Genomic DNA, 24,590 nt, shown 5'->3' on the forward strand with positions numbered 1-24,590 from the left:
TTCAAGTACTGCTGATCATATTCTTTGATACAAAATCAAATCCATTTCTGGTTACAGTTGCAGAGAAATTGTCAGTTCTATAGAATTAAGTTTGGCTGGCAGTCAAATCTTTACAATAAACATTTCTGGTGTGACACTGTCAAAATAAGTTGTAATCAGCAACAAATGTGAAGCTGTAAAGGATGTTTGAATCCACAAGAAAACTGTAATACAACATTAAGCATTCCAACTTTTGTAATATACCAAAGATGACATTTTGAAAGAAAACATTGCTTTACAGATCAGTTGTTGGAAATTGATAAAACATATTTAAATATCAATGTTTAGATTCGGTGTATTATGAGCTTGAGTTAAATGAATTGTGAACTAGTGTTTACACAAAACGGCGCGGGCTGTAGACAGCGGCTTCCACTGGAACTGCGCGTGTGCGAAGTCGTAAAAATCATGAAAAAAAGGTCACGAACTCTGACCCTCCCACTAACACCAGCAAACAGATAAAATATTAATTTATTGAAAGCAATACATTATCCAGTATAAGTTCCTCGAAGGGTAAGACATATTTATTCTCGTAGAGGCATGAGGGGTTCGTGAAGGAGACACGAGTGGCTGATAGCATAAGAAGGAAGGGAGTGTTCAGTGGGTCTGCAACAAGGAAGCTGCCATTAGCTACCAGCTAGCAAGGGCTAACTTAGCTTGGTAGCATTGTCGTTCGGTACAGACATTAAATTCGGCAAGTATGTAATAATGTTGGCATTTTAACGCAGCTTCACTGTTATATATAGATGTCACATATAGCGCTCGTATTGGCTGCTCGGTGTCGTAAAGATAGCGGTGTTAGAACGCATGCTAGGTAACCACTAAGCTTAGCCGCGTCAGCTATTAATGTCAGTGCTACCTGATACTAGCTGCTATGCTAACGTTGATAACTAGATTTCACAAACTTAAACAATCACATCGGTGAAGGCGCGACGTCTGCGCGTTGTAGTGTCAAAACATCAACGATGTAGCTTTAACGCGACAAGAAAATTACATATTACAGCATAAGATTGCATGCAATGTTATCTTTGTTGTGAAAGCCTCCGTGAACGCTACTACTCAACACCACGGGCCCGAAGCCTAGCATTGTTTAACCCTTCAATGTTGACCTTTCACCCACAGGAAAAGAAATACCTTTACCTTCCGTATCGATTTTAAATAGCGGACTGACAGGAGCTCGTTTGTGTCACTGCTGCAGCTTTACCGCTCCCCCGAAGTCACCTTTCAGTGATTTTAATGTGTTTTAAATCACCACAAGTGCTGTTTCGAGCTAGCACCGGTTAGCTCGGTTAGCACAGGCCACAAACTAACGTGTCAAGCAATGTTATGTATAGTGTATAGTTTATCTGTTAATTTATTACTACGGTTCTCATAAGAGTAGCCATATGTGCCGTTTTTTCTCTATATGTGGGGCCAATTACGAAAGTGTGCTGAGTGATTTTGCACAGTAACAAAATGATCGCATTTACGGTTGCATTAAAACCAAAATATAACTTAAACCTTGTGATTCCCTGTTCCAGTAGCGAGGAGCATTATCGCGCGCAGGCATTACAGTTCACTGGCAGCATCAACGACTCTGAACCGAAGTAATTCTCAGAGTATCATTATACACATCTCTTACTCTGCGAGATAGATTTCTTGTAGTTTGTCCACATCTATATAGTGTACAATGATATAATGCTTAAAACAGAAATGCCTTCATGGCATCAGCACATGTACTAAACCTGTGTGCAAGGATGTTTGCTTGAACATACAACTTGCAGCACTGCCTGGACATCAAGCTTGAGTTGTTAGATTTTTGCCATAATAAGAAAGTCAACATTTGACTGACTCTCTCTCTCTCTAAAGGTGTGTGACCCTCATGGGGCACTGATGTGAAGAGCAGTGCCAGAAGGTGTGTGAAACATCAGAATGGATGGACAGACTCAAAGGATTCAGCTCGTGTCAGCAGACAACAACATGGCCTTAGGACATAGAATCCAGGTGATGCACCACCATAATAATAATGATATTTTGCAGCAAGGGCGTGTACTGCTGGAGATTTTCCTGCTTCATTCTTACATAGTCTGACTTGACATTTTTTTAAATTTGATTATAGGCATAAAATAAAATAACTCTACACACAGTGTTTGCATTTCCAGCCAGCACTCTATTATTTAATTATAATAATATTATAAATATATATATTATAAATATTAATTATATAATATTTTGATGTTTACATTTTTTTTAATTTATTAACAGATTGTAACAGATCAGCAGACTGGACAGAAGATCCAGATTGTCACAGCACTTGAGCCATCTTCCCCTGGAAAGCAGCAGTTTATTCTTGCAAATGCCGAGTATTCTTCTGGTGGGAAGGTTATCGTGGCAAAGCAGGAGGGCTCACCCAACAAGGTCATCCTATCTGCCCCAGATGGTTCTGGGGTTAACCAGCTTCTCTTTGCCTCTCCTGAACTGGCTGGGCAGCAGATTCAGGTACTGCCAGAGGATATTTGTGACTTCCTCCAGTTAGTTTCAATTAAGTGTACTGAAAGGTCACATGACTGGAGTTCATGTGGAATCCTGTGTTTGCTGTATTAAATTATTTCACTGTCTCTGTTTTTTTTTTCAGTTTGTGACTGAGGGCTCAGACCAGTCGATTGTGAAGCCAGTTGTTGAGTACTGCGTTGTCTGTGGAGATAAGGCCTCAGGTATGGAAGTTTGCTTTATTGCTACAATTTTTCAGTGATATATGATGCAGTAATTATCAATGTTTGCTCTTTTCTCTTTCAGGGCGTCATTATGGTGCAGTCAGCTGTGAGGGGTGTAAGGGCTTCTTCAAGCGCAGCATTAGGAAAAACCTAGTGTACACATGCAGGGGATCTGGAGAATGTGCCATCAACAAGCTTCACCGAAATCGGTGCCAGTACTGTCGACTGCAGCGCTGCATATCTCTGGGCATGAAACAAGATTGTGAGAGACTGTAATGTTTAATATAGTCCTTCTTTTTCTTCTAATAATTTCTGACAGGCTATACACCTGAGGTGCAATACTACCCTCCACAGGAAAAACATTTTTTGTCCCTTCTCGTCCTCTCTTCTTCTCAGTCTCATCCTCTTTTCATCATCTCCTCTCCTGTGAATATGTTTTTTGAAAACTGCCATATCTAATATCTATGATGTCTTTGTTTTTTTGATTTAGCTGTGCAGTGTGAGAGGAAGCCAATGGAGGTGGCCACCAGAGAGAAATCAGTCAACTGTGCTGCTTCCACCGAGAAGATCTACATCCGGAAGAACCTGTGTAGCCCACTGGCTGCCACACCCACTTTTGTATCGGACAAAGAAACTGCCAGGTACATTATGTTGTTCCTTAAATTAACATCGTGTGATGCACTACAGTCCCAGTGTAGTCTGAAATTATAACATAGAAAAAAAGGACCTTGTTACCTTGTGTTCTTCAATCAAAAAAATTATCCAAGCTCTTTTATTCATTCAGCAGCTGAACAGACTCTTACCTTTTTTTTCTATAACCGAAACAGAACACTATTTGGAAACTCTGTTCCCACATATTTGTTGAAATAGCAGGTGGCTGTGCTTTCATCATCTGTCCTTGTTTACCTCAGCCCAGCATCATGAAGTTTCAGGGACTGTGTTTCTCTTGTATTATGTCACGCCACCATCTAGTTATTTTTGTCTAATGCCGTTGGTCATTATTTTGCCGAAGGTCAGGGTGAACCTTTCACCAACCAGTAGGTTTTCTTTTTTTTATTGGCCGTCTCCATTCAGGTAGTGATGTACAGTACTAAACCATATATATATATAATATTTAAAGCTAAATTTGTTGTCAAGAAACTGTTGTTTCTATTGTTGCAAAAATTTAACCAATTGCCAGCCTCCGAAAATAGCGGGTTTTTTTTAATATCTAAAAAAATATCCCTTGATTTTTTTATTTCCCACACTTTTTTCACCTTATACCATTTGAATAAAACTTAGCCAACAACTAAACAAATTTAAATACCCCAATTCACCAGATTGGATACACATTGCACAGTCTTATGTGACATAATAATAACTTTATGTATTAAATTGCATCATCTTTCCGCTTGTTTTTTCCTCTTCACATGATGGAGGAAAGACCTTTTGAAAAGAGTCTCTTATATTTAGCAGCATCATTTTGAATCGTGTCAGCTCCAACTATGACCTTAATGGCAGTAGAGCTGAATCAGCACCTCTTTGATGTTGTCATGTTTTATTATTGTTAGCTTAAGAACATATCCAGTCATAATTATAATGCATGATCTGTAATGTCAAATCTTCAACTGCAGGTCTACAAGTTTGCTGGAGTCGAGCATGTTGCTTAACATCCAACAACCTTTCTCCAAGATGGAAAACACCATCTTCATCCCAACGTCCCCCGAAAAGGTAAGACTGATCCATTCAAAGTATATGCTCATATTATTTTATCCATACATTTGAACGCCATAGTAAGTATTGAGTTTTAATTTCAATTTAATTGATGGCTTGCACTGAACAAAACAACAGATGCCTGTGTAGTTATTATGTGTGTGAGTTTGTGGAAACAGTGGAGTGTTGAGCACTGTCCGTTGTGCTTACATTTTTTTTTTGAAGCATTGTAACTAATGACATTGCTCTCCTGAGCAGGACGACCCATCTCACGGTGACCTTGGTACGCTGGCAAATGTAGTGACTTCTCTCGCCCACCTCAACAAAGCCAGGGAGGCGAGTGATGGCGGAAATGATCTGATGGGAGATGAAACACTTAGCAATGGTGACAGCTCGATGACAGACATCCAAGGAGATGAGCAAACTGCAAGTGAAATCACCCGGTGAGGAAGATGTTGTAATGAATCAAGTGACGTTAATATGGACCAGTGGTTTGTAAACAAGTATATAACTGGAGTGGAGAGCTACAGGAGCACTGGAAAGAAGCCCTGGGGCAGTCTTTAGTTTTCTGTTTTTCTCAAAGCTTTTTAATACAATTATGTGCAGGGCCATGTGGTTTCTGACTCTCTTACGCTGACGCTTTTAGAGACTTGATTAGAGTTAACCGCAGTCGATCAAAATATATCCTCTTGGATTATCTCTGGGAGTGATGTAGGGATACTCCAATACCATTTTGTTTTCTGAGTGAGTACAAGTACGATAACTTAAATACTGAGTACCTACTACTTAATAAGATCATTCCAGATAAAAACTGTTTTGAAAACAAATTGTATTTGCCTCACTTTTACTGTGAACATAAAATAACATTAGAAGCTATTGCCACTGTTTAAACATTTACAGTCCCCTTTGAAATTATAGGAAGAGGTAGAGTCTGCTCTATTTTTTTCACCATTGCTTATCTTCAAACAATTTCCAAACTACTGACATTGCAGCACATCCACTTAATCACAGCACACCTGCTCAGCTCATTTGAAGATACTGTACGTAAAGTATCAGGTGTAGTAGTTTACTAACACAAATACGAATACACAAGGGCAGCATTACATTACATACTTATCGTATTGGTTTGTCCCCCGCGTGATGCTTTGAGTTGTCACATGTATTTCCTGTTCAATTTATAAATCAAGGTGAAGATATTTTTTTTTAGTCATTTTTCTTTTATTATTTTCACATTTCGTGTGTCAGAGCTTTTGACACCCTGGCTAAAGTGCTGCACCCTGGGGATGGATCAGCAGCAGACTCCCTGGAGGCCACAATGCAGCTGATGTCAGGGGACCAGTCAGGTCCTGTGGTGGAGTTGGAGGGACCTCTGCTCTCTGACAGCCACATCCCTTTCAAGGTAAAAGCACAGCTACTGACATTCACCCCCAGGGAGAAATCCAGCTGAGACAGAAAAATTCAGATTTTTACCAAGCGAGATTGTAGGCTCAAAGTTGATGTCATGTCTTCTTCCTCTGCTCTGCAATTTGTTCGTACAGCTCATCATGCCTTTGCCTGTGCCAGAGTACCTCAACGTTAATTACATCTGTGAGTCAGCTTCCCGCTTACTTTTCCTCTCTATGCATTGGGCACGCTCCATACCAGCCTTTCAAACCCTTGGGTAAGTTTTTTTTCTTTTCTTTGTCTTATAAACGCATTGATAAAAATAATTGTCAAATCAATATGAAATGACAGATTAATCTTGTTTTATTCTGCAGAGGAGAGGACAATGACATCAACTTAATGAAGGCCTGCTGGAATGAACTTTTTGCCCTGGGTCTGGCACAGTGTTCCAACATTATGAATGTTGGTACCATCTTAGCTGCCATTGTCAGCCATCTGCAGACCAGCTTACAGGAAGGTACGAGAGCTCTGCTGTTTTCTCCCTGCAAGATTTATCTGTGTGTTGATTTTCAAAAGCTCAAACTGTGTGTAGTGCACTGTGGTGCTGAGGAGAAAGCAATGATTTCTTGCAAATTTGAAGCATAATTTTAATCAACTGATATTTTTGAATGTCATGTCAATTTTCTGTTGCACAGTTTGTCTTCAGTTTAGCACACGCTGTTGTGATACTTGGCCTCTTACATTCTTGTCTTTTTTTCCTTTTTCTTTCCAGACAAGCTGTCCCCAGATCGAGTAAAGCTAGTCATGGAGCACATTTGGAGGATGCAGGAGTTCTGTAACAGCATGTCTATACTCTCCCCAGATTCTTATGAATATGCCTACCTCAAAGCCATTGTTCTCTTCAGTCCAGGTTCGTAGATAACGGGCCATTGTGTATATAATGAAAATTGTGTCTTTAGGACAGATTCCTACACCTGTCGGACGTGTTAGAGATGATCAGATGTTCAAAGACTTCTCTCTGGCTGTGCATTTTGTTACTAGATCACCCAGGCATAAATAACACCCCGCAGATCGAGAGGTTTCAGGAGAAGGCTTACATGGAGCTGCAGGATTATGTAACCAGGACCTACCCAGAAGACTCCTATCGGTGAGTTGTTCACCACTGTACTACACAAGGCGATTATGCAAGACAGAATTACACTATATTAAAGAGATGAGATATGGAATGATGCCCTTGAAGTATCTGTTACATACTGTATGTTTAAATTACACGTCTCCTTTCCGCCCTATTACTCTCAGGTTATCCAAGCTGTTGCTGCGTCTTCCTGCCCTCAGGCTGATAAGTGCAGCTGTCACAGAGGAGCTGTTTTTTGCCGGGCTCATCGGCAATGTGCAGATTGACAGCATTATCCCTTACATCCTCAAAATGGAGTCCACTGATTATAATAGCCAGGCAGTCTCTGGTGGCGTTTGACACTCGGTGCTGTTTGCATTATCAACATTGGACTGTGAAAACTCAACAGCCAACCAACCAGAGCGCTTCGCAGACTGGTCATTGAGCAGTCATAACAAACTGTATTTATGACACAACATCCTGTGTTTGGGTTTATTTTTTTCCTTCATTTTTACCTTGCTCCGACCTCTGGCTCCTCAGTAAGCAGTCGGTAGAGCTCAGCTCACAAAGAGGACAAATTGAAACAATAGAAAGTGAGCCCGCCAACATCTGCCCTTTCAGGAATGAACCTTTAAAAACGGCACCATAGATTGTGCTTTTTATTGTACATAGTATTTTATGCTTCATGGTCTCCAAGCTTTTCCTTTCCTGCAGATCATATTTGTACTTTGAAGGAATCTGAATGCTTTGTTTTTCACTGCTTTCATACATGACCATGCTTTTTTTTTTCCAGTAATTATGAGGAAAGAGTACTTGTTACAATGTGAAATTCATTGTGAGATATTACTATTGCTGAAGGTTATAACCTTTATTTTGTATATGTTTGCCAATCGAAAGGATAGGGAAGCAGCACTCCACTCCAACTGTTTGACATGGATATCGATATGAAATGTGTATATAGATTTGTATATAGACTGCACCAAGAAGGCTTTAATGGGCAGCACTTGGTAATAACTTGGATTCAATCTTTTGGACAAATCAAATATTGAATGTGAACAGTAAACAGTCAAGTTGTTTGACAATAAAAACATCTTTCAGTCATGATTACCTGTTATTTGAACAACCAATATGTTTGTGTTATTCTCGCATGGATCGAGTCCAACATTTTATACAACATGTCCTGCATTCAGCTGCATATGCAGTCATTTTATCACCTGTCTGCATTATAACAGACTCTGTCAATGGAGTGTAGATAGTCTTATCTGTAGCACTGTATGGTTTTATTGTGTGTTTAGGTGGAACGCTCAGTCAAAAGTATTTCATCTATACAGTAGCAATGATAAATTACAGAACACTCTGCACAAACATGGAGCTGAGTAATCTGTGATAAACATTCTGTACTTAACAAATAATCCACGTTGACCTCAAGTCATCCAAAGTCTTCTTTCAAGAGATAAGTGATCTTGTAGTGATTGTTTGTTGGGTAAGGTGACATGATAACACTCACGAAGTCTGGCAAACAGGTCTTCTACCCTGACGAGTGGGTTCATTGAGCAGTTGTTTGTACATAAATGGTAAATGTTTTACACCACAGCACAGCAGCACTTTTATTCTATCGCTCATCTATCATAACCATTTGTGATCCACCGGGAACACCAACTTGCGGTTAGGTATCTTGCCCTTGGACATGTTTGCATGTAGACTAGTGGATTGGGGATCAAACCACAACCCCCTGGTCAAAGGACTCGCTCTACCACTCAGTCACAGCTGCTCAAAAGAATCAGTTCATATACAGATTTCAAGATTTAATGGTCTTATGGGTAACATTTAAAGGGGTGTATTGGTTGAAATTGAAGTGATTAATTGTTAAAACAATTGTTTAATTTTTGTAAGCCTTTTATTTGTACTTTAGACAAAGGCCTTGTTTTATTTTGAAGGAAATACTTATTAGGCAAATGAAAAACGACATCCTTTCTGCGATGTGAAGGCCACTGAAGTTCCCTGGTGCTCTTGGGAAAGGAAGGGGGTAAGTGGACAAATCCTCTGTTTGCTACATTTTTACAGTCGTACCATAAGACACCACTAATTTTTACACACTGGACCTTGACATAAACAAGGATCTTGAACTCAAGTGCACTTGGTAATGATGCTCCCTGGAACTTGCCCTTGCTTCTATCAGATTGTTTACATGCTCCCGTTATAATGAATAATGCAAAGTGTGTCCCCCACCCTTGTGTCTTATTGTCGTGTTTCGTGTCAGGTGATGTTGAGATGTTGCAGCGTGGCGAAGGCGAGGGACTAGACTTTCAAGTGTTATTAGCATTAACTAATCAATATTTAATTAGGCCTCTGCAGATATGGGCGACCAGAGAACAGGTTCTGTCAGCTTTCCTTTGCTGTAGTTACCCAGTGAATGTGTCAAGCTAATTAAAGGCACTGTTTGCAGCATTAAAGCTTAATGATCACATGAATGATATTATACTATTTTTAGAAGTCCTTTGTCCAGTAGAGCTTCTTTATGTGAAGCCTATCATATCCCTGCATCACATGGTACATCCTCTTTGAGCCAGAGAGGGTAAAGCATGTCAGCGTATATCATGACCACTGTTCGTTCTGATAAGCTGTTGTAAGGTTTACAAGTTGTTAGTTTATATATTTTAGTATTTAGTATTTTAGGTTGCTAAAAATAAATTGTTTATACAGTTGGCTATTTACACATTTATGTTCCCAATTATTATTTGCATATTTACATGTTGAAATATTTACAGCAGCATGTTTAAAAACTTTAATTAATAGCTGAATCTGCCTTAGTTGTTCTGACTCACATTTACCTGTCTAAGTCCTTCTAGCTTCTCAGTGGTTGTTTCAGACACATGTGATGCATAACAAGGAAGTAAACAGGAAGGGTGGTTGTTGTGAAGCTGCTGAAGTGTAGGGAACAATAAATCCCAATAATCTCCATCTTGCTGTTTATTCACATCTAGAGTGATCCAACCACCTCACATCGAACCCTCACGTTACACTGTCATCTTTTTTTTTTACAAACTACAAAAAAACAAATTTGAAATTGCAAACACAAACATTTGGGTAAGTTTGCAAAGGTTAAGGGATTTTGTGATGCAACATGGGCTTTTGTGTTCATCGCGAGGTGGATTAGTTCATTCCAAGCTGAGTGAAAAGGTTCAGTCAGACTGTTCCCATGGCCAAAGTGTTGCACGTTACAAAGCATGGAGACACAACTGGCATGATAAACAACAACACAAATCGCTTTACATTTTTACATTTTTAATCACACAACGTCAAGATTTGCAAATGATGACTAAGAAGAGGTACGATGTGACTGTTTTGATGTGACTGTTTTGCTTTTGCAACCTCTCTTCTTCAGGAAATGGTAGATCACAGGCACAGATCAAAGGCAACAGAATATGTACTCGATTGAGTCACCATTTCCAACTATTGTTTTCCTGTTTCCTTGTTTTATTCATTATTTGTTTTTTTCTAAAGAATACTCCCATCTACATTTTATTCATACATCAAACCTATTTGTTTCAGAACATTCTGTATTACGTCAAACCCGTGTTGGATTTTTATACATTTCTTTTCTCTTTTTTTTGCAACTTTTCTTCCAGAAAAGCAAAAGGAAAGAAAAAAAAAGGTCGTGGTCCCCTCTCATCTCCTTCCCTCCTTGCCTCGCCTCTCCTCTCCTCCTGTCTCCTCCTCTCCTCTGCCTGCAGAGAGAAGTGGGCGGAGTTTAGATTCGCACAGTTTGTTGAGGAGAGTAGTCCGTGTGTAGTGTGTGCTTTTGGGTGAGAGAGAAAGAGAGTAAGAGAGAGAGAGACCGGGGTTAAACATGGACACGAGATTAGACAGTAGTTGTAAACCGGTGTTGGTGTCGAGCTGGAAAAACTACCGTCTCCTGGCTGAACACTAAACCGGGATTATTATGCCCAGCGCCAACGTGTCCGTGCGAAGTTTATCCCAAGTGGAGAAATACCTCAGCAGCCGTATGGTGAGTATCGTTCGAGTGTGACATACAAACGTGTACATGTACACATGTATCACGTATGTACATGTATGTACATGTATCACGTATGTATATGTAGCAGCAGCGTTTCACTCCACTGTCGCCTGTTGAACTCCTCGTCATGAGAAACTAAACAGCTGCGCCTTGTTTCTGTTAAAGCCGTTTGTGTTTCCCTCATCAAACAAAGAGCTTTTTTATTAACGAGTAGATCCATCAGTTACAGCAACTACCGCAGCAAAAACACGCGAACCTTCCGCTGTACGGTATCGTATGCATTCATGATGGTCATATCTGTTTGTGTCGCGTTGAATTGTTAAATTTGATCTGAAATCAATCGATTTTTTGATTAATAGTGTAGAGACCATACACTGTAAGGACCTATTGAGAAATTCCTGTCACGGGTTCAGAGTCTTTAGCTAAGAATTGTTAGCTTTGGAACCATAGATTTTAGGTATTCGACTTAAATCACTCAAAGAAATCAGTCAGTTATTTTTTTTTCATCCCCTTATGGATTAATCGACTAAAAGTGTCGACCCTTCTGTTGCCTAGAAAAAATACAATTCAGTCCACAAGTGTGTTCCTGTATGAAATGGATCTGAATTTGCACTGTGAGTTTACCCATATGGTGATTTCTACTGTACATTGTGGTTCATTACTGTATTGGATTGTAAGTTCCTAATTTTTCCACCCTTCTCCAACCATGTTGGTGTGTGAGGTATTTAATGTCATGTATAATTGCAGTTTGTCTAATTTAGCAGCACCATAACAAAAATATTTATGACCAAAGATCATTCTATTGAATTGTAAACACTACAAAGCAAAAAAGTATACAAGAAGGTTTTTTTCTTTTTTCTGATTTTGTGGTTAATTTCTGACCCCCTTTTTTTACCGCTATGCCTCTGACATTTAGAAGTGGTTACCATTTTGTTACATTGGTGTTCTTTTAAATATTGTCGAGGAAGTAGAAAGGAGGTCACTGAAATAAGTTAAACATAATTTAAACTCTAAAACAGATTTTCTGTGTTGTAATTTCATGTACAACCACACTTGTACTCATACATTATGCAAAATGTGTTTTCAGTGCGAAATGAAAATTATCATGAGTAGTAAATACTTTCAGACTCTGTATCTTATTTTATGTCTTTACCCTGAAACAAAGTATTGAATGTGTGAAGTCAAAGTGATTCGTTTTCGAGCCAGAATCACAAATTTGAACGATTTTAATGACAACGTAGTGCTTTCCTACACATAGAGAATTAACCACCTTTAACCTAAAGCCAGCAAGTTTTGGATGAAGCTGCCTAATCACGCGATAACAAATGAAAGTGTGAATGTATGTAATTGTCAAAATTCTCCCAGTGGCCTGAGTATGTGTTCAGAGCCAGCCAGGTGCACCCGGTCACGTTGACACTGAGGAGTGGAATGCCTGGTCAAGTGTAGTTCTTGTGCAACCAGAAAGTCAACAAAGTACCACACATACTGTTTGTCTTTCAAGCGTGTGCGTAAGCTCTCAGAACTGTTACAGTCACGTATGTATTTCAAAGGAATGGAGATAATGACATTTTCTTCTTCTTCTAAAAAGTTCCAGGCTGTTTGCAAGGAAATGGTGAAATGCTGCCCTCCACAGTTCAAAGTTCCCAGTCTGTTATCACAGTTCGAAGTTCTTCAACACAGATGGAAGTTGTCCTTTATTCTCTATGATTACATGTTGTTCAATAGCACTGGCTTCACTCTGCTGCGTGGTCATCAGTTGCAGGAATTTCAGATTAAAATGTAACTTTGATTGATTACATTAAAACAAGGGCTAAAAAGAATAACCTAATAATAACTAACATAGTAATGTAAGTCAGATGGTCGTGATACGGTGTAAGGCTGAACGATTTTGAATAAATATCTAATTGCGATTATTTTGACAGGAATTGCGATTGCGATATGATTCGCGATGTCAGGTCGTTATTCTCATTTTTATTGGAAGTAAACATTTAAAATGAATACTGTGTGATATTTGTGCAGATCTGTGAGAAGCAAAGACATTCACTTCAGCCTGTAGAATAAGACGTGTATAGATCCAGACAATAATGAGTCTGAAATTATATTTTGACACGTATTTGGACTTCAACAAATATTGTGCCTCTTGCGATTTGAAGTTTGCTGTAGAAATGTTGAGATTTTTATAACAATTTCGATGAATCGATCAGCACCTAATACAGTGGATTCAGAGATTATTCAGACTCTTTCACATTTTTAATGTTTATTGTGTTGTACAAATATAAACTGATGAAATACTCAAATTCAGTAATCCAGAATGCTATGGTGGGAATATGTTTCAGGAATAAGGCACTGATTGAAAGGCTTCAGAAAGAGATGGTTGTTCTTTTGGTTGGTCTTCTTTTTCAGCAGCAACCTGTGGCTTCTTGGTCATCAGTGTGATCAAGGTTCTTCTTGTTCAGTTTGGCCAGACCGGCAACTCAAGGAAAAGGCTGGGTGCTTCCAACCTTCTTGGCCACTGCACTCAACTCTTTTTTAGAAATGACCTGATCCTTGCCTCATCACAACCTAATATGGTGGTGTACAGAGAGTTTGTTGGACTTCATGACTTGGCTTTTGTCCATGGGACCTTAGATACACCGATGTGTGTGCAAAGTCCTATACACGGTCTCAAGAATTATTAATGGAACAGGTAGTACTGTCACTATTCTGGAAGATATTTAAATTTGCCAAATGTAAAATTTGTTGACAGTTGAAATGAAGAACATTGAAGTACATACAACATACATTCTGCAATAAATAAAGGGGTTTCTTTACATTCTGAAGCCACTGTATAAAAATCAAGACAGTGCTGCAAAGACGTATCTGACTCTTTGGCTGGTTTATTACTGCTGGACTGTGTTTCCCCCCTTGTATTGTCCAGAAATGACATTCCAGTTTTGTTTCTCAAAAAGCCATTGTGCAGCAGATATAGTTGGTTTAGAGGCCAAGATGACGCAACAATTCAGTTCGAATGGCTCATGTCCAGAAAATCTCCCTTAGACAAGTCAGTCTTTACATAATCTGTGTGTTTTACCTGCAGTAGTTGTCTCACAGTTCTACCAGCAGACAAAGGCAAACGTATTAACTGGCAAACTTTTTAACAAGCTTTATTCCCTTTTGCTGTGAATCATGAAATCAAAATGACTGTCCCTCTTTTGTATTGTTTTCATGGTCTGTTATATTTCTTCTCGGCTAATGAGCTGCTTGACTCTGCTTTGTCACTGCCTCTAGTCACTCTTTCACTTGGAGTACATTTAATATTACTACATATTTATCTTAATTGAATCCCAGTCATTACTCTCAGGCAAAGCAGATGCTTGTGTGCTCTGTGTTAATGGGCTATTGATTTAGTCATAGTGGAGCTTGTCAATGACATAATAGTGAACACATGAATTCCTTCCACTGGACTTCTGGGGCTTAGTCATTCAGAAAACCTATCACTTCAATATGTTTTGCTGGTTTTCTCCCCCGCCCCCCCCTCTTTTCTTCACATGAGGCATACTGTTTAGCCTTAAGGAAAGGAATCAAAGTGTGACCACAGGCAGCTGTGGGATGCATATGAAATGATGCTGGGTCAGCTTTCTGACTAAAATGAAAGATGTGCTCTCTGTCGCGTTCACTCTCTCTATCTCTAGTTTTGTCCCGTTTCCCTGTGTGAACCCCAAGTGGGAGAGTGTCTGTATCCATGTGGATCAGCTGGAAGGAATACCAATAAGCACTTCAGGCTTCTTCCCCTCTGTGGTTCTGTTCTGAACTGAAGGGACGGTTTTGTTCCCTCTCAAAGAGTGTGCCAGCTCTGTTTGTGTGTGTTTACGTGGTGCACACTGAGGCAATAACAGGGTGAATGATGAATAAGTGCAGCCTTATGAACTAGTCACACCACATTCAGATCACTGTCAACAAATGTGCTTATCAGCTTGCATACACTGTGAACTGATGGTTTTACCTGATTATAGCTACGATTGTGAGTACGTTCTTCAAAACATCACTTCCACATGACATGTTCAGTGCCTTCCTATTTACACAAGACGTCTTCTTTGTTGAGGGCCAGCAAGCTCGGTCAGAAACAGGCTCAGTTTCTATTATGCTCTGCTCTGCTGGTGATGCTGCTGCTGCTGCAGTAGAAAAATGAGTGTAGTGTCTGTTTTTGCCTTAAAAACTGAATCACTAACTAGATCATTGATCCAAGAGAGAGAACACTGCAGTGCAAGATAAGCAGGATCTGCAGTTTCTATCCACTCCCCTGACTTTGTCCCCATAGTATCAAAGATTTGAATTTCCAAAGCACAACAGTACAAAGCCCCCTTTGATGGATTAAAGACTGAGGCCCATGCTTTTGGATCTTTATGTTCTGCTGTTTAGTGAGATCAGAGCATATTAAATAGGCTCTAGTGTTGCACAAACACTGTGTGCTATGTAGGGCAGTTGGGGGGTCATGCAGGGCTGAGGTGTGAGAGAGACACCCCGAGGACTCTCATAGATCCTGTTGGTGCAGATGATCATGCACTGTTTAGCTGCTTTTGGAACCAATTTCTCTTTGGCCCCGTTCAGACCTGGTATTAACATCTATCCTCAGGAGAACCAATCAGTCACAATTCTTTTTGGTTTCAATCCTGTCCCCTTATTGATCCTCTGTTTCAGGTTCTGTTGCTCTGTCAGTCTGTCTGTTTTGTCTCCTACTGTCTATGTGTTTGTTCTGCTTGTGTTGACACCAACATCCTTGGGTGAGTCACAAAGAAGTGGGCGTATGCCTGGCTTGTTAATTTCAAGACAACAGTCTAAGCAAGTAATTGTGAGTGGGTTTCCTCACATTTGTAGTGACAGACTGGATTTTGAAGATACGATGAGGGCCGCACAGCGTTCCATTTTAACTCCCACATATATATTGTGTTGGTCAAGAACAGACAGACTGGTCACATGACGCTAGAAGGTAACTCATCCATATCCACTGTGGTTTTAGATAAGGACAGTGCATTTTACTGTTGAGACATTTTTTTCGGCTGCCATCTGCTGTGTTGTAGCCTTTCCCCTAGTTCCTGGGCTTCCACCCCCTCTGACAACTCCAACCATCCCCATCCCGGTGACCTCCAGTTCTTATCCTCCTACCTCAAGAACGCCTCCATAAGAGCTTGGGAGAAATGGGGTGAACAGTAGGGCACCTCCTCTTCAGATTTGGGAGCACATTTTCATTTCGTATAACATCTTATCCGGACAGAACCTCAGATTGCTCCAGCAGTTTCATCAGTGTGAGAGAAGAAATCTTGAGCAGCAGCAGCAGCTGTGGACATGGGCTTATTAAACTGAAATTGTATAAATTTCCAAGGAACCTCTCTTCAGGGAATTTGTAAAATGTCAAACCTTTGGGTTCTAATATGTCTAAAACATCTGGGTAGTGTTATCTCTATTACTTGAGCTCTGTCTTGTGAATTAGGCCTCAACCTGCCAAAAACGATCTTGTTTTTGTAACCCAAAGGGTGCACCTATATCCTTCTCGCTGTGTAAAATATGGCTTGACATTCACATTCAACTATGGAGGTTGTATTGATACTCTTTTCAACCACCTCCTACCCTGTGAAGGCTTTGTTTTGTGGCAGCTCTTAACAGTGATTCAGCAATGGTTGCAATTAGGTCACTGCTACATCTGTTTTACACTCATCCCTTATCTATGCTGCCACAGCACATTGAAGCAATAAAGGCAGACCTCTATTTGGCCCCTAATACAGAAGTAAAAGCTAGTGGTGGTAAAGTGCCTGAAAAAGCTACCAGTCATTCCAGTAAAGCTTTGTGGTTGAACAGGCAGTTCTTTGTGTATTCTCATTCTCAAGCTGAAAAGACAGGGTAATATGAGCACACAGCAGCCTGTCCCATACTTCCTCTTTGAGGAGGAGGATATTAGGCCCCCTGTCTTTTGTGTGCAAACAGGTTTGACGAAGGGTCAGCTTAAACTGAAACTGATTGTTTCGAAAAGAGTGATATTTGCATATTTGGTCCCTGGAAGGCGAGCGATTGCGTTACGACTTGGTACAAGGCTCCACTGGCTGCGTTAGGCCAGTGGATCTATATGCAGCAGCTCGCTCATCAGGGTTGTGGACAGAGGTAGGACACGACAAAGTGTGCTCTTTTTCTCTGTAGAGAAAGAGTCCTGTGTTCAAGACGGACCGATGTCAGCGAGGGGGAGAGAATGGGTCGAGGACAGAGTCGCCGAAATACCCCAGACATGCTTGTAGAAATAAGTCAGCCATTCTGTGGCCACACATTACACATAAATTACAGTAAAATTACAGTCACAAAGAGACTTGACCATACATTTTATACACATTTACAGTGTAACTAGCAGCCTATCGAAATTGCGCTAATCTATTACCCATAGCTGTGGTACATTTCCCTTACATTTCCCCAAAAGGCTCACGTTTTAAAGATGACAAACTTTCCCAACACAATTTACACAATAAATTGTGACAAGAGCAAATTTGTGCATTATTTTACATTTTCTGACTATTTTTAGGGCCATTTTTGTTATAGTTTATCTTGGTTTGCAATAGGTAAACATTTAAACGAGATATCTGTTTAATAAATTAACTCCAACTTTATTTTATGTAGGTGTTAAATAATTCTTGAGAGAAATGCTGAGTTTTTAATTTATGCTGACCCAAAAATGACTGGACTAAGTTATGCCTGCATGTTTACAATGTCATGTGACCATGCTGATGTTTAGCTGGCATTATCATTACCAGTTTATTACAACAAACTTGTCAATATATGACCATGAGTACCTAATCACTGAAACTGGAATAATGTTAAAAAAGGAAATCATATTACAGAAACTGTCATGGGATTACCAGAATAATTAGAGTTTATCTTCTGGAGAACGCACATTTCATGACACTACATCCCATAGCTGCTATTTGACTGATATTTCAGTCCGGACAAATAAAAGTAAAGCTGATTCTTTGTCACCTTCTATGGTGAAACCAACATTGAGGAATAAACAGAGCTGATACCCCTGCTACTCACCAAGTGGCCTCACAAACAAGTTTGTCTGGTTGTTCGAGGGTGATGTCATATTGCCAACAGCAAGTATGTAGGGAGGTGCGTGTGTAACTGAATTAGGAGAGGAATAATCCTGCTCAGTGTGTTTTTGGTTTTAGTTTTGTTTTAGGTCACCAATAAATGTTACTCTGTTTGTGCACTATTGTTCGTCTCAGCGTACATGGTATTCCCCTCACTTGAGTTCACCTGACAGTCATGTGTCGAGGAGCGTCATCGCGTCTTGAGCTTGACACATTAGTCAATTGTGAAGGTCCTTGTCTTGCGACATATAACTGTGTTATGTGGAAATGTGGAAATGCAAAGCAGGATCAAGCTCTAAGTCTGCTTGAGTTAGCAGTGATCTGTTTATTTGCTTGAGACGGGCAGTTGTTAAGTATAAGCACAGCTTTGTACAGCCCATGGTGCTTGTTGTAAAACAGCTTTTTATTAGGTTTACATCCTCTGGTGTTGTGCTGTGAGCAAGTGCCTCTTATAGGCCTCTGTTGCATTGAAGCAACACTTGTGCTCTAAAAATGCAGCCCCTGCGAAACTAATTTGAATCTTCATTTAATGCCCTTTTCCCCAGCTTCCTTTTTTGTGCATTCTGGGGTTGTTAAAATTGCTTATTGGAGTCTTATTTGTTTCACTTCCTCAAATGTATTACAGATGTATACTCAGAAGTGAACTATTCACGTGTCAGTCACAGTTTACTGAATGTGATGTTCAGCCTCATCCGGAAAATTGTTACTTACTGTAGACCTAAGGGACTTTGTCTGGAAATGGGATTTTCTTAGGCGCCACCATGCGAGACATTAACACTGACCTAAATTAGATGTGCGCGCTCAACTTGCATCTGTGCACTATACTATGAACAAACAAGGATTCAGTTGTTGTTGCTAAAACAACGGATGTACCAATAAGTAATAGCTTTACATACATACCTAAATAATCTCTGTGAATATGCTTAATTACAGTCTTTATTTCTTCTCATTGTAGGATCGGGGTTCTGAGGGCAGTTTCACCAGCATCCCCTTATCGATGCGGAGGGGTTCTTCAGAGAACAACCTTGATTTTGATGTCAGTGATGGAAGTCCTGGTCCTGCTCTTGGTTTAGAGGTCCACCGTAGTCGTTCTTGTTTAGACAGCCTCCAGCAAAAGATACTGAAAGTCACCGAGCAGCTGAAGATTGAGCAGACGGCGAAAGAAGAGAATGTAGCTGAGTATTTGAAGCTGGTGAACAGTGCAGACAAGCAGCAAATGGGGCGCATCAAGCAGGTGTTTGAGAAGAAGAACCAGAAATCAGCTCAACACATTGCCCAGATGCAAAAGAAGCTGGAGCAGTATCATCGAAAGATGAAAGACAACGAAATCAGTCAGAGCACATCCCCTCGCCTGTCTACTGTCAAACACAGCACCATTCCAAGGGAGTCACCCAGAGAGCTGCTGAAGGATATGACGGGCAGTGGCCGCCACCCAACCATGGACAAGATCAAGACCATAGGACCTGGTGTTTCCCTGTCCCCTCCTTTCTTCTTCAGCAAACCCAGAGAGTTTGCCAACCTCATTAGGAACAGGTTTGGCAGTGCTGACAACATTGCCCAACTCAAGACCAGCCTTGACGTTTCCTCTTCATTGCCCACCGACGGTGCAGAAAAGGGGCTGAGCAGCAGCACCTCCATGGTGGGAAAGCCTAAGTATCCCAGTGATGACGAGTGCTCCTCAGAGAGCGCTTCCATTTCAGCAGAAAGTAATGGTAACCCAGCAGGTGGAGGAGCATCAGCAGGGCAGAATAACCCAGATCCGGGCCAGGGCCAGGGGCAGCCAGCAGGTGGCGACAGTCAGAGCAGACTGGCTCTGAGCCTGGAGGAGGTGAGGGAGATCAGAGACGCTCAGAGCCAGTTGGAGGAAGATATGGAGGAACTAAAGTCTCAGTTCAAGAGAGAGTATGGCATCGTCAGCCAAACACTGCAGGAAGAGAGATACAAGTAACTAACATTATGCCTACTGTCAGCTTAATCATAAACATAATATAAACATCATTATACATTTAAAAATCTTATGTTATCAGTGATAACATTTGTGCTTCTCTTACTCTGATGGCCAGGTACGGGCATTTGGAAGATCAGCTGAATGACCTGACGGAGCTTCATCAACATGAAATGGCCAATTTGAAACAAGAACTGGCCAGCATTGAGGAGAGGGTGGCCTACCAGGCACAAGAGAGGGCCAGGGATATACAGGTACATTCATATAATAGTGTAGAGTACAGGTTTATTCATGCTTGTTTCATGAATCAGTAGCTGCAGTGTGTAACGTCTGGTGATCTTTGTTGTTGTTGTTGTTGTTGTTATTGTTCTGCCTCTATTTGCTTTGTGTGAGCACAAATGATGTCATGTTACGTGAATGCTGTGTCCCTCATATGAAAATTGGTCAGGTTGAGCTGGACTCCCATTCTTGGTCGTTTGTCTGCTTTTATGTGCTTTTATTATGCTCTGTATCGATTATTTAAATGTTTAATGTTTTTATGCTTTCTATTTTTTATTGATTTTTATTGGCGTCATTCTGTCAACCTCAATCGTTTTTTAATGTGCTCGATAAATACATTTGAGTTGGGTTGATAATGTCCATGTTTTTTGACCATAACAATAACAATAAAGCTTTTTGTGGTATTTAGGGTAATTGAGTAAGATTTAAAGTTCAGAAAAAAGGAAACGCAAGTATTCAGACCCATTAAGACTCTCTCTCGTCTATTTTAGGAAGCCCTCGAGTCGTGTCAGACGCGAGTGTTCAAGTTGGAGCTCCAGCAGCAGCATCAGCAGCAGACAGTCCAGCTCGAGAGCCACGACGCCCGGGTTTTGCTGGGGAAGAGCATCAACATCATGCTGGCCATCATCACGGTCATCTTGGTGTGCGTGTCCACCGTTGCCAAGTTTGCTGCTCCACTGATGAGGAGCCGATACCATGTGGTAGCTACCATCCTGGGGATTTGTTTTTTGACCATTTTCTGGAAGAGCTGGGACCGTTTACAGTACACCTTGGACAGGCTGTTGTTGCTTGCCTGACGGAAAGGAGAACATACTGAAAACAGTGACGAAACACTGTCGGATGTCTCAGAGGATTGGTTGTACAATCGTCAGAACACTTGCATTTACAGAAATCACTAGTTTTAAAAAGTTAGCCTGAAATTGAAATTAGCTGATATTCTTATCTAGAACTTGAAAGTGTTTAGCTTATATTTTCACTTAATCTCAAAGATAATGATTATATTGCAATTAATTGTGTTACTTCCCTGATGATTTCTAAAACAACAGTAATATTTGACTCACATTTTTACCGTTGATTTTGGCGAAATAATCCATAGGTCAGGTAAAATTGAGACGAATGGCTACTCATTTTGCTGTAGTGCACCTTAAAATATCTCTCAAAGTTCTTTCAAGCATGCACATGAAAACACAAGGAACATTCTGTGCTTCTGTAGGTCGATTGTCGGGCAAAGCTGTGAAGTACTTTGTAGAAATAGTTGCACTCTTGAAAAGATTGGTACCGCTCTCATGTCTGTGTGGTAATTACTGGGCGAGAATCAGCAGCCGTGAAGTATTGTTTGTGAGGTTTGGATGCTGGTAGGAAGATCTTATTACTTTCAGACAGCGAGAGCCAGGCTAGTTAGTTCCTTCTTTTTCAGTCTCTTTTCTAGTTTAAGCTAACACATTTTTGGTTTTACTTCCATATTATTTTCACAAAATTTGGTAAATAATCACAGATCTTAAAATGTCACTGACTCTTTTAAATGAGAAACCTGAAACTGAGAGGAAATGGACATCCTCTTTTCTATGCATTTTTTTTTTTTCATTCCTTACGACAGAGGAGAGTCTCCACCTGTTGGCATTTTTTTTATCACTACAAGTGCTTCCTGCAAACTTTCCGCACACTGGCATGTCTCTCACGATACCAGTCAATTTTCCAACATTCCACATCTACTTTCCGTAACAGTCACCATAAGTGATGATGTGGGTGTTTTTGTTCACCCAACCTGTGACCAGACGGGCATTCAGGCAGAAGGACCTGTTAGCCTTGTCTTTTTTGAATCACTGAAAAGTAAATTTTTCTGTCATGAGTATTTTGTGTGTGCATGCGTGTATTTATAAATCGTCTGTCAGGCCACAACACTTTGTCTTGCAGGCTGGAGGTTCCCCATCCCTGCCTTATTTCCTCCCGTTGTGTTATCAGTCATCTCTTCAAGTTACTCTGTGTTCTGTTCATCATATTTAAAGTGCAATATGTTGATTTTACTATGAGCACTGTTTGTTTTAAAAAAAAAAAAAAAGAAGAAAAAAAAAGATTCATTTAGGAGTAAGTGTGTTACAGCAATGTTTTACAGGGTTATGTATGGTGTGTGTATGTGTGTGTAGGAGGAGTCATTAATGTTGGCGTCAGAGATCCACAACCACTGAAGCCACTGCTGGGCTCTGATAAGACCAGCTGTCTTCTCTCTGCAGGGCTCCAACTCCATTACTGTCGTCTTAGCATGGTGATATCAACACACACCGGCTCACCAGTGCAGTGATCCTGCTCACACCCAAACAACACAGACACTGTCCACCATTTACATGTCTTATGAGTTTTACTCTGATATCTTTTTTTACTAATAATGCGGTGGAGCGGCAATGGGTTATACTGTGATACAAGACATTTGAGGAAAATGCAATTTACCTTTTTTTTTTTTTTTTTTTTTTTTTTTTTTCTTTAATAGAGAAGCAACAAACAGCCTCTAGTGCTCCACTGACGACAGAGGAGCACAGTGCTGTTTCTAAGTGATGTATTCTGAGCCTATTGTATGGACTAATGTGTTATTTCATATTCGTCTTACAAACATTGCCTATATATATGTACGGACCACTTTTTTTGACATTGTTTGTTTACCATTGTAACATTTGTTTGTTGTTGTTCTACTGACTGTGTCATATTTGTTTTTGTTCCCGTTTTGAAATGTTTGAGGAAGTTTTGCCTGCAGAACTACAAATCTGGTTTACATTTTTCTGTTCTCATCCAGTGCACCATGTGATCAATCACTTTTATCCTCATGCATTATGTGCCTTTGTCTGATAATTTCTGTTAAATTAAACCATTTTAAACAAGCTGTGATGGATGTCTTGAATTAGTTTGGTCATGTGATGAGATTTGTTTCAGTATTGTGGGGACACTGACTATTAAAGTCATGTGTCATGATGCCAAATAACAAAAGGTGTATTCTTTAGAGTAACCTATTTACATAAGATAAACACATAAAAGTGCAGATTTCTTAATCGTTAGCTTCTTTATTTACCTGGGGAACATTCAAAACAGAAGAATATATCCTTAGAACTCAGCATACAGTTTCCGCTGTTTGTAATGTTTCATTACACTCTGTGTAAATAAAGTTTTTGCATTTCACTCAAACTAAATACTCTCTCCTTTACCACCACTAGGTGGAGTCGGTGCTACACTTTTGGCATTACAGGAGGCTGCACCAAACATGTTATATGCCTTTCTATAAATATCTAAAATAATGAATTAATTTCCCCCCTCTTTCAAAATCAATCAGCCTCTCACACGTATTTTTCCTACACTGTTTATGATCTCGATATCACAGAAGACTGACAAGACAAGTATGTAGTGGTGAAGGATAGAAGCATGGCGCTCCCCGCTGTTGTAACAAATAAATATTGAAAGTACAGCTTTTCTCCATATTGCTTTGCAGTTCTTGAGTGCACGACTCCACTGCTGCAGATGTCTGTGTATTTACACAAATCTGGGTCACATGCTGTGAGCAGCAGTGCTCTCTGTAGACAGATACTTGTATGCAACCGAGACTAAAGTGGTTGTATTAATATCGAACAGCAGCGGTATTTAATCAGGGCACATCTTATCTATGCCACCTTATTAGGATCAACTGCTCGTTAACATAATTATCTAATGGTTCAATCATATCATGGAGCAGCAACTCAGTTCATTTAGGCATGTAGACATGATCAACCTTTCTATTTCCAGTTCAAGGTCCGCATCAGAATGGGGAAGAAGGGTGATTCAAGTGGCTTTGAATGTGGCCTGGTCGTTGGCGTCACGTGGGTCAGTCTGAGTGTTTCAGAAACTGCTGATCGACTGGGTCTTTCACGCACAGCCATTTTTAGTGACACAAAAAAAACCGAAACAAGACTAAGTTAGTGTTTATATGTCTTGTTGTTGCCAGAATGATTCAAAACAGTGACTGAAATAAACTCTTGTTACAACCAAGGTATAAGGACGACCATGTCTGATTGAACATGTAAAAAAGAAAAGAAAAAAGAAGAAGGGCTACAATGTACTGTAATGTAGATGTCTTGTTTATCAGATAAAGTGGCTGGTGACCAAGATGATACAGGGTTAAATTCAGCGTCGCTGTAATATGGGTCAACAGACTGACTCAGATGTGCTTGGTTCAGGCAAAGTGACCGGCATGAGCCTGCAGAGCACACGGAGGCAACAGAGGTGAGATACAGGAACAGGGATGACAGACAGAAAGCTTAACCGAGGATCTCTGGCTCTCACACAGTGTTCCTGTTCTTTATGAGAG

The 24,590-nt window shown here is 40.2% G+C and overlaps 2 protein-coding genes across 4 annotated transcripts; both read left to right on the forward strand.

Annotated features, from left to right (window-relative positions):
- Positions 1-419: 419 nt before the first annotated feature.
- On the forward strand, positions 420-8,022 carry nr2c1 (nuclear receptor subfamily 2, group C, member 1). 3 transcript variants are annotated; one of them, XM_058645410.1, is made up of 14 exons: positions 420-549; positions 1,885-2,019; positions 2,281-2,514; positions 2,651-2,729; positions 2,812-2,991; positions 3,220-3,370; positions 4,343-4,439; positions 4,680-4,864; positions 5,667-5,820; positions 5,960-6,081; positions 6,179-6,321; positions 6,577-6,714; positions 6,846-6,951; positions 7,104-8,022. In XM_058645410.1, the coding sequence occupies exons 2-14, from the start codon at positions 1,948-1,950 to the stop codon at positions 7,276-7,278; spliced, it is 1,836 nt and encodes a 611-aa protein (XP_058501393.1). In that variant the 5' UTR covers positions 420-549; positions 1,885-1,947; the 3' UTR covers positions 7,279-8,022. The 3 variants fall into 3 exon arrangements, with proteins under 3 accessions (XP_058501393.1, XP_058501394.1, XP_058501396.1); XM_058645411.1 differs by lacking the exon at positions 420-549 and adding an exon at positions 597-734; XM_058645413.1 differs by lacking the exon at positions 420-549 and adding an exon at positions 597-730.
- Positions 8,023-10,685: 2,663 nt separating this feature from the next.
- On the forward strand, positions 10,686-23,136 carry LOC131470260 (transmembrane and coiled-coil domain protein 3-like). The gene is made up of 4 exons (XM_058645967.1): positions 10,686-10,927; positions 18,998-19,986; positions 20,106-20,241; positions 20,758-23,136. The coding sequence occupies exons 1-4, from the start codon at positions 10,862-10,864 to the stop codon at positions 21,061-21,063; spliced, it is 1,497 nt and encodes a 498-aa protein (XP_058501950.1). The 5' UTR covers positions 10,686-10,861; the 3' UTR covers positions 21,064-23,136.
- Positions 23,137-24,590: the final 1,454 nt, after the last annotated feature.

The sequence above is a fragment of the Solea solea genome, chromosome 12, assembly GCF_958295425.1.
Source record: "Solea solea chromosome 12, fSolSol10.1, whole genome shotgun sequence".
Lineage (NCBI taxonomy): Eukaryota > Metazoa > Chordata > Actinopteri > Pleuronectiformes > Soleidae > Solea > Solea solea.

Coding starts and splice junctions, on each gene's coding strand:
- nr2c1 (XM_058645410.1), top strand. CDS start 1,948: ATGGATGGACAGACTCAAAGGATTCAGCTCGTGTCAGCAGACAACAAC. Junction 2,020..2,280: donor CCTTAGGACATAGAATCCAG/GTGATGCACCAC, acceptor ATTTATTAACAG/ATTGTAACAGATCAGCAGAC. Junction 2,730..2,811: donor CTGTGGAGATAAGGCCTCAG/GTATGGAAGTTT, acceptor TTTCTCTTTCAG/GGCGTCATTATGGTGCAGTC.
- LOC131470260 (XM_058645967.1), top strand. CDS start 10,862: ATGCCCAGCGCCAACGTGTCCGTGCGAAGTTTATCCCAAGTGGAGAAA. Junction 19,987..20,105: donor CTGCAGGAAGAGAGATACAA/GTAACTAACATT, acceptor TCTGATGGCCAG/GTACGGGCATTTGGAAGATC. Junction 20,242..20,757: donor AGAGGGCCAGGGATATACAG/GTACATTCATAT, acceptor CGTCTATTTTAG/GAAGCCCTCGAGTCGTGTCA.